The sequence below is a fragment of the Lygodium microphyllum genome, chromosome 20 (assembly GCF_053477565.2).
Source record: "Lygodium microphyllum isolate KBCC chromosome 20, Lygodium_microphyllum_v1.1.10, whole genome shotgun sequence".
NCBI lineage: Eukaryota > Viridiplantae > Streptophyta > Polypodiopsida > Schizaeales > Lygodiaceae > Lygodium > Lygodium microphyllum.
The window spans coordinates 28727815-28737673 of NC_141154.1; the positions used below are offsets into that span (position 1 = coordinate 28727815).

A 9859-nucleotide genomic window follows, 5' to 3' on the forward strand; every position below is an offset into this window, starting at 1 on the left:
TTAAAGCGACGAAAATACAAACAACAAAATTTGCCCCCGTCGTCGCAAAAAGCGTCGTTATTGACGACGCCATGGAATCGTCCCTATTAGCGTCGCTATATGCGTCGCTATTAGCGTCGCTATATGCGTCGCTATTTGCGTCGCTATATGCGTCGCAAATGCGACGCATATAGCGACGCAAATAGCGATGCATATAGCGACGGTTATGTAGAATTTGCGACGCTGATAGCGACGACAATAGCGACGCCTGCAGTAAATTTGCGACGCAAATAGCGACGGTAACAGAGGAAAAAAAAATTTTGTGGCAGGGCAGCAAGCTGCCCTGCCACATATAGCACTGTGTGCTGTATGAGAGCCATACAAAATAGTTTCTGCACTGCTGCATACAAAGCGTTTGCAAACAAAAAGAATCTATACTGAAATCATAAAACTGATAGATGAAATAAATACATGATATCGCATAAAATGCGATTGGTACAATCATAAAACAATATCACTAATACATAGAAAATGTCTACATAGATCGGGCGACTAAAAACTAAAGGTATGTGAGCGCTAAGGATCCGAGGGCGAGCTACAAATCGTCGTCCCCCGAAAGCTCGTCCCTCTGCAAAGGAGCATCAAACGGATTCTGCAGAAAAAGAAACAACATATCAATCCACCATACAATAATGCATTCAAATATCTCATGGTAACTACGGACATGAAAGATGAGAGACTTACTGCGCCGCCGCGTCTGTACAATCGGTCGATCAATGATCTGAGACCGTGCCTCTCTGCATATTGAGTCTCAAGGCCTTGCGGATCGCGATTTGTAATGGAGTGCTGCAAAGAAAACAAAATGCTAACTGTTAGAAATATGATTGTCAGTACAAATAATATCTCAAAAAAACAAATAAGCAAAACAAAAGAGAAACTTACAAAGTCCTCCAAATATGTCCTGTGGCCGCCACTCCCAAGATGATGTACCGATCCGGCCTCGATTCGTGCCCTCGCCGCCTCCCGCTGCTGACTCCAACGTCCTGGCGAATTTGTAGCCTCCTCCCTCAGTCGGCGCCAGTCCTCTGCATCTAACCACTCGGGCTTTGGAGCCCCACTCTTGATTGCCTTGCGTGCGTCGGATCGTCTATGTGACATGTATGCACGCATGCAATCCATCATCCAGCCCGTAGAGAATCTATCCACTGCGGCTGGCACCGGGAACTCCTCATGCAAGGATGCTACTATGTACTCCTTGCTCCCCTCCGGTATGTTCCTCCAATGATCCAGGACGTTGTGCCGAAAAACTTGTTGGCACAACTCCCTCATGCGAGCTATCACCCTCCTCCCCTCATCATTCATGATGATAGCTCCTGACCTGCCATCCACTAGGTATCCATAATCCCTAGGAGTGTGCCTCGTATGGGCCCTCTCCCATCTCCGTCCACGCTCCTGGGCATATCCAGGAGACCCCTGAACATCCGGTGTACCGACGGGGGTACCCTCTCCCGGAGTGCCACTGAAAGGGGTGCCACCAGAGGGGGTGCCACCAAAAGGAGTGCCACCAGAGGGGGTGCCACCAAAAGGAGTGCCACCAGAGGGGGTGCCACCAAAAGGAGTGCCACCAAAAGGCGTGACATCTGCCGACGGCTGCGCAAAAGCCGGAGTAACTGGAGTGGACGTCCCCACAGGTGTGACAAATCCTGGAGGTGACCGAGCTCTAGCTGAACGACGAGACGGAGACACCGCGTCCGTGTCTCCACAGCAGCACCCCCCTGATCCTCCTGCAGTCGGAGTCCCTCCCTCTGGCCCAAGTCGCGAGCGTCGAGATCGTCTGCTCGAAGCTGAAGCATCTGATCGCACTGAAGCTGATCTAGCAGAGCGCCCTGACGAAGAACGAGACAGCTCCTGATCTGCTATCTCTCTGAATCTCGCGAGCTGATCTGGAGACATACGTGCCATCATCTCCTGAAACTCCTCATCGCTCATCCCTCGACTCATCCTGAAAATAAAGATACCTGCAGAGATAAAAAATAATGTTAGAATAATCAATTGAAACTATACAAAGCGCATTAATATAAATCATTTTTGAAAAATCCATCTTAAAATGCATATCTTATCTACCTTTATGGAAGATCTAAACAACGAATTGAGTAATACAATTCTCCAAGAATGAAGTATTCTATGGTCCCATGTTAATCTCCTGACATAACTCTGCATACACTGGAAGGTCGATAGACATGTCACCACAAAAGAACGAGTCTGCCTCGTTCTCAAAAAATTCTACGACTTCTGTATTTCCATCATTGTTAGCCGATGCGGTCTCCAAGCTTGCGGTGGCCTCCACCCCTTGTAATTTCGATCCCTCTATTTGCATATATTCTTCATCTATGCCTGGAACATCGCTTTGATCGTATACTCTCGCACCTCTAGGAGTTGAAGGTATAACATACCACCATCGAGGTTGTCGGGGATTTGGATAGAAGATTACCTGTTCACAAACACTTACAAACCGTCTTCAAACCATTGTGACATAAAGCATGTCGTATTACAATTAGCAAGCAAATGACTAGAAGATTACCTGTTCACAATGTGCCGGCAACACAAAGGTGTCGCGCAAATCCGTCCATTTTTTTTCGGAATCTATTTCGAGAAATCCAGATGGACCTCGTCGAACCGTTGCGCCAGCTCCTCCAAGTACCACTTTGAACCACTGCACATCGAATATTATCATGGAGAAGCTACGGTAATCCACCGTAATAATACTTTGCAAATTCCCAAAATACTCCATCTCATCCACAACCGTGTTCGGATCCGTTGCTCGTCGCCGGCTCTCTTGCTCAAACCTTGCCATGACACCACAGTCCATTGTGGAGCGCATTTTGTCAATACGCTCCACCCGAAAATGCCGTCCGCGCGACCACGCTGCACTATATATTTTGTACTGCACATTGAAACACTCAAATTAGATGTAGCAAACAAATTCAGATACGACACATTCTAAACCCCTCATTACCTTTGGACTACATCCCCTCGAGAACTCCCACTCCTCCATTGAGACCTCTGCCCCTTCGCTGGATGCTGCGATCAAGGCTCCATGCAACCATCGTGTTGACATAAACCGCGGCATCTCCTCCATGCCTTCGGGATATCGAATCGGTCGGTGACGCGTACTGCGTCGGAATTCAGCTCGCGCTTCCTCTCGATCTTGCCTTGCAATCTGGTACTTGGCGAGCCACGTCTCCATGGAGGCATGGTGCAACATACAAAAGCGATTCACTTTCTCTTCCATTGAGGCATCCATTCTTTTTTCTACCCCATTTCCAACCACCACATCTCCAGTCAGCCTGTCATCGTCCTTGAGCGTCCATAGCATTTCATTGTCTGGTTCCACCGTTGGTAGCCATTGTGAGATATGCACTAATGCCTCTGACACCAACCAACCCTCCGCCATGCTACCTTCCGGATGAGCTCGTTGTCGCACAAAGCCTTTCAGGGTTTTCATGAAGCGCTCCAGGAAGAACATCCATCGCGTATGGACAGGTCCGGCAATCTCCACTTCGTCCACAAGATGCACAAGAAGGTGAACTTGTATCGTGAGCATGCTAGTGGGCAGGTATTTCTCAAAGAGACAGACCGTCTCAACTGCTCCCCGCCTTGCGGATTCAATAGAGGACGTCTTAATCTCTTTCTGTGAGATCCATTGCACCAAAGTCGACAGCTTGTAAATGGCCCCGCGAATTTCTGGAGTTAGGCATCCCGCGATCGCGATCGGTAGGACAAACTGCCACAAATGAGAAAGCATTAAGAATAATGGTCACTTTTCAAATTTCAAAATGTCCACGCTAATTAAAATCCATTCTGTTCACAAACCTGACATATCTTATGCCAATCATGGGATTTTAGCCTAGACATTTGGTCATCTTTAGAAAATGCGGACCTGAGAGAACGCATCATACCCGTCGGAGTGCGGATAGACTTGATTACTTGCTTCACAATGCGCTCTTCTTTGGTAGACAAAACCCAGGGAGCGCGAGGAAGCTGCACTCCCCCTTCAGCACTCGACTGCGGCCAAAGCGCCTCCATCTTACCTACCTCCTTTAAATCCATTCGTGACCCTATAGTGTCTCTCTTTCCTGTGATGTGGTCCCATAGCAAGCTGCCCACATTTTTGAAAATATGCATGGGATCCAACAAGTGGTTGACCTGTAAGTGGGTCCAATATGGCAACTCGTAGAAAACTGAGAACCGTCGCATTCCATTTGGATGTGATTCCGGGTTTACCATTTTCAGCTCGTACCAGCTTGCAGCGTTCATACGTGCTGGAGGTCGTCCAAGAAAACCTTCCCTGAGTTCATGATCCTCCGGCAAGAAAGTGGCGTGTCCTTGATATACCATCTTCTTCATGGTTCGTGACCTTCGGGAGTCTAACTGTGGCCCACACAATGGACATGCATGATAACCTGAGGTAACGAGACCTGCAAGGCGATCCACGACCTAGTGAATACTTGATTGAATGAAATAAAATATAGATATTACCGGCGTGAACAAAGGTCTGCTCACCTGAGCACTCTCCCAATCCCGGAAAGTCATGCATCGTCCACATGAGAATGGCTCGAATGTTGGCTGACCGCCGACCATCGCGCCTGCTCATATCTTGCACCGTGACCCCCTCCTCCCACAAAATCTTAAGCTCATCGACTAATGGACGAAGATACACGTCCATATTTTTTACTTTGTAGCGGCCCGGGACGAGCAAGCTAAGGATGAGATGTCCTTTCTTCGTAGAAAGCCATGGAGGAATGTTGTAGTTGACAAGCACTATAGGCCACACACTGTAAGAAGTCGAGCGCAGACCGAATGGGTTCACACCATCCATGGCGAGACCGAGCCGAAGATTCCTTGGCTCTCGCGCAAAGCCTGGGAAGGTAGAGTCAATGTGGCTCCATGCGCGCGAATCTGCTGATATTCGTTGCACTCCATCTGTAGACCTATTCTGCACATGCCACGTTGTCAAGCTTGCCATGGCAGACGTGCAAAACATGTGGTTTATGCGGGGGATGAGCGGAAAGTGTCTGAGGACTTTTTGAGGGATGGTCTGCCCTTGCAAGTCCTGTCGATACCTGTGAGCACCACACTTTGGACATGTCTCCATAGTCTCGTATTCATCTCGAAACAATATGCAGTCGTTGATACATGCATGGATGTTATTGTAGTCCATGCCAAGCTTCCGTAAAACATGTCGTGCATCATCACGAGACTCAGGCATGGTGTTTGCAGGTGGCAATATATGATATTTCAATAACCTGAAAACATCATAAAACACCTTGAAAAATCCATCCATATTTACAATAATACTGTTTTAAAAAAAAACAATGAAGTCTATATGCAAGGTACCTGAATAACTCAGTCACACTCGTATCGCTCCAACCGTATTTCGCTTGCACACTTAAGAGTGCAAGCAATGTCTTCAACCGAGATACTCGGCACCCATCATATAATGGTATGGATGCTTCCTCTCTAAGCGGGTCAGATGTCTCAACATCCATGGGAATCAATGCATCGATCATTGCCTCCATCTCAGGCTCCAAGATTGTAGGCAAGTCGGGAAGGTTGTCTGTCTCCTCTGGCATTGACGATATAGATGGGCCTTGCGAGTGGTCTATTGGCTCCTGCCATCCATCCATCTCACGTCCACGAACTCTTCTAATTGGCCGCAAAGGGTGCACTCCCCCTTGGGTCGAGACATCACCCCCCTGGACACAAAATTTGCCAACAAGACCCAATCTTATTGTGTATGGTTTTCAATTAGCTTGAGAGTACAATGCATGAAAAATGCTAACTTGAAAATACCGTTTGCTGAAAATCTGCAATCGCCTGATCAATAATCTCAGGTTGAAACTCGCCAAATCGTCGTACGTGTTCTATAGACAATCGGCGTTTTCGTCTAATTGCCAACTTGCATTGAGAGCAAGGACATGGGACACGCTGATTAAGATACGACTCGCGGTCTTGAACAATAGGACCTTCTTCGTTTGCCATCTTATCTACATTACAGCAAACGAGGCTTAAATGGATAGCTTTTTGGAGATGTACGTCAACTTGCAAGTTGACCATAAACCTTGCATTGTATATAGTAGTCGAGAGATTTTCCGATGTTATATCTCGGCCTTGTATCATGCTCAACGATTTGTTTGTCCCGGTAGATAATTTTTTGTTATATCTCGGCTTTGAGTATAAGTAATCCATTTTAAAATTAATGCGCGCGATCTATGAAATTTTACAACTATAGAAATAAAATTTATTTCAATCAATTCTACTCATAGTCATAAGACCTGAGAGAAATTATCCTATACTCAATTTAAGGGATCTCCACTTCTATAACAATAATTTTGGGTTAATTTTGATGAAGTACGTGGCCGTATGCAAAGCACATTGCATACCATTATCGATACGTATATTATCTTAAATTTCATTCCCTTCCCTCTCCCTCTCCCTCTCCCTCTCCCTCTCTTTCTCTCACCCTCTCCCTCACCCTCTCGTTCTCTTTCTCTCCCTCTCTCATTTCCTCCCTCCTCCTCCCTCTCCCTCTCCCTCCCTCTTTCTCCCTCTTTCTCCCTCTCCCTCTCCCTCGCTCCCTCGCTCCCTCTCCCTCCCCCTCCCTCTTTCTCTCCCTCTCTCATTTCCTTCCCCTCCCCCTCCCTCTCCCTCTCCCTCTCCCTCTCTTTTTCTCCCTCTCCCTCTCTATCTCTCTTTCTCTCTCATTTCCTAAACAAGCAAAAAATAAAGTGATTTAAACATCCTCCAAGCAAAAGGGAGAGGGAGAGATACAATGCACTCTCCCTCTCTTTCTCTTTATATCCCTCTCTCATTTCCTTCCCCTTCCTATCCCTCTCACTCTCTTTCTCTCTCATTTCCTCTCCTAAACAAGCAAAAAATAAAGTGATTCAAACATTAAACAAGCAAAAGGGAGAGGGAGGGAGAGAGAGAATGCACTCTCCCTCCTTCTCCCTCTCTTTTTCTTTCTCTCCCTCTCCTATTTCCTCCCCCTCCCTCTCCCTCTCCCTCTATTTCTCTTTCTCTTTCTTTCCCTTTCCCTCTCCCTCTCCCTCTCTTTCTCTCTTACTCTCTCGTTTCCTCTCCTAAACAAGCAAAGAAGAAAGTAATTTAAACATTAAACAAGCAAAAGGGAGAGAGAGAGAGAGAGAATGCACTCTCACTCTCTTTCTCTCCCTCTCCCTCTCTTTCTCTCCCTCTCTCTCCCTCTCCCTCTCCTTCTCTTTCTTTTCCTCTCCTAAATAAACAAAAGAGAACGATTTAAACCTTCAACAAGTAAAAGAAAGAGAGAGGGAGACTCACCAATGAGATATGGCGAGCGTGGGCGGCTTCTCTTTGCAACGAGGGCTCCTCCTCTCCTTCGCGAACAACGACGGTGGCGGTGGCGGTGGCAGCGGCGGCGGCAACAAGTCTCTTCCTCCTCTTCTTTCACAAAGCCTTGGCTCTCTCCCTCGCTCTCGCTCTCAAAAGGTGAAGAAAACAAAATGAAAACGGCGCTCTGGTTTCGGCCGCGCTTTTTTTCCCTGCGGCGTCGCTATTTGTGTCGCTATATGCGTCGCTATTTGCGTCGCAAATGCGACGCAAATAGCGATGCATATAGCGACGCAAATAGCGACGCCAATAGCGACGCCAATAGCGACGCCAATAGCGACGCCGATAAACGCCGTCGCTAATCGGCGTCGCTATTGCCCCAGTCCCTTGTAGTGATTGGACTCAAAGGATGCACAAGTGCTATCTTTGGTTGCCTTGTCAATGAAAAATGCTACTATTCCGCACATTCAATCTTGTAGGACCTCAAAGGCTACTTGGGATATACTTGAGCGCATGTTTGCAATACACAAAGAGGCCAAAATATCCTATCTCCACAAAGAGTTGGCTAATGAGAATATGGATGATGCCAGGAGGCATATTGCACGGTGGATTCCGTGAGGTTTTGCGGTGGATTTCGTAAAATTTTATTATTACCGGGGCTCATACACAAAGTGGATTCTTTGTGCGAAAAGTCGATGGGGACGCCTATCCTTTTCGGGCATTTTGTTAATTTAATGTATAAGTGGGTGATTCCATTGTGGGTGATTCCGTAAAATACATATTTAAATTAATAAAGGTTTATGAGTTTAGAGTGCGCACTCGTAATAAATTAAGGTTAAGATTGATTTCTAACCAATTTATTATTTTAGCTGAAGACTGCTAGGTATTCACTTTTATCGGTTTAATTGTATTATTTTTCTAACAATTGTGAATGCTTCAGTTGATGTGTAGAGCAAGCAGCGGTGGTATTGGGAAGCATTGGAGGATAGCGTGTATTCAAATTATCATCAATTTTTGATGGGCGTGTATATTAAGCATAGCGCCTATATTTTGTTACACTTATTTATTAAAGCACTTGATATTTATCTATTATTTTTATATGCGCATGGGCACACGATTTAAATAATTGTATTGGACATTGTATTTGGGTACCGCCTGACTTCTTGGGCGCCCAATATCTTTAATTGTTTAGTGGCGCAAAAGCAAATGCAAAAGCTAAAGTGTGCTATTTTTGTAAATTGGGCTATTATTTGAGCTTGAATATGAATAATATATAAAATACATGCTTTGTGGAGCGGTCACACAAGGCATGGGGGGAGATTGCACCCAATTGGTCTCTTGTTCATGTCATGCAAGCTTTCTTCATTGGTTTTTGTGTAAAAAGTAGAGTTCTTTTGTTCTTGGGGACCTTCTGACGCTCACTACGCGCGCATATGACATCCGATCTGTGTGCCAGTGGTATGATGCCAGGAGGTATATTCCACGGTGGATTCCGTGAGGTTTTGCAGTGGATTCCGTAAAATTTTATTATTACCAGGGCTCATACACAAAGTGGATTCTTTGTGCGAAAAGTCGATGGGGACGCCTATCCTTTTCAGGCGTTTTGTTAATTTAATGTGTAAGTGGGTGATTCCATAGCGGGTAATTTCGTAAAATACATATTTAAATTAATAAACATTTATGAGTTTAGAGTGCACACTCGTAATAAATTAAGGTTAGGATTGATTTCTAACCAATTTATTATTTTAGCTGAAGACTGCTAAGTATTCACTTTTGTCAGTTTAATTGTATTATTTTTCTAACAATTGTGAATGCTTCAGTTGATGTGTAGAGCGAGCAACGGTGGCATTGGGAAGCATTGGAAGATAGCGTGTATTCAAATTATCATCAATTTTTTATGGGCGTGTATATTAGGCATGACGCCTATATTTTATCGCGCTTATTTATTAAAGCACTTGATATTTACTTATTATTTTTGTATGCGTATGGACGCATGATTTAAATAAATGTATTGGACATTGTATTTGGGTACCGCCTGACTTCTTGGGCGCCTAATAGCTTTAATTCTTTAGTGGCACAAAAGCAAACACAAAAGCTAAAGTGTGCTATTTTGTAAATTGGGCTATTATGTGAGCTTGAAGATGAATAATATATAAAATACATGTTTTGTGGAGCGCTCACACAAGGCATGGGAGGAGATTGCACCCAATTGGTCTCTTGTTCATGTCGTGCAAGCTTTCTTCATTGGTTTTTGTGTAAAAAGTAGAGTTCTTTTGTTCTTGGGGAGCTTCTGAAGCTCACTACGCGCGCATACGGCGTCCGATCTGTGCACCAATGGATGAGGATAATAGTTTGATAAATCACCTCACATATATACAAGATTTGCATAAGCAACTACTCAATGTTGATGAGGTCATTCAGGATGCAAATTTGGTAGACATCACATTGAACTCCCTTCCAGAGTCATATCTTAGTTTCCACATCTCTTTAATGTTTTTTTTTTTGGTGTGGG

At 45.2% G+C, this 9859-nt stretch overlaps 2 protein-coding genes across 2 annotated transcripts; both read right to left on the reverse strand.

Moving 5' to 3' along the window:
• Window positions 1-449: 449 nt before the first annotated feature.
• Window positions 450-1153, reverse strand: LOC148018781 (uncharacterized). Its single transcript, XM_087701086.1, has 3 exons — window positions 922-1153; window positions 724-825; window positions 450-631 (listed from the first exon to the last, which is right to left on the reverse strand). Exons 1-3 carry the CDS (start codon window positions 1147-1149, stop codon window positions 575-577), a joined length of 387 nt encoding a protein of 128 aa, XP_087557212.1. The 5' UTR covers window positions 1150-1153; the 3' UTR covers window positions 450-574.
• Window positions 1154-2161: 1008 nt separating this feature from the next.
• Window positions 2162-2848, reverse strand: LOC148018782 (uncharacterized). The gene is made up of 2 exons (XM_087701252.1): window positions 2561-2848; window positions 2162-2470 (listed from the first exon to the last, which is right to left on the reverse strand). The coding sequence occupies exons 1-2, from the start codon at window positions 2846-2848 to the stop codon at window positions 2162-2164; spliced, it is 597 nt and encodes a 198-aa protein (XP_087557378.1).
• Between the last annotated feature and the right edge of the window lie 7011 nt (window positions 2849-9859).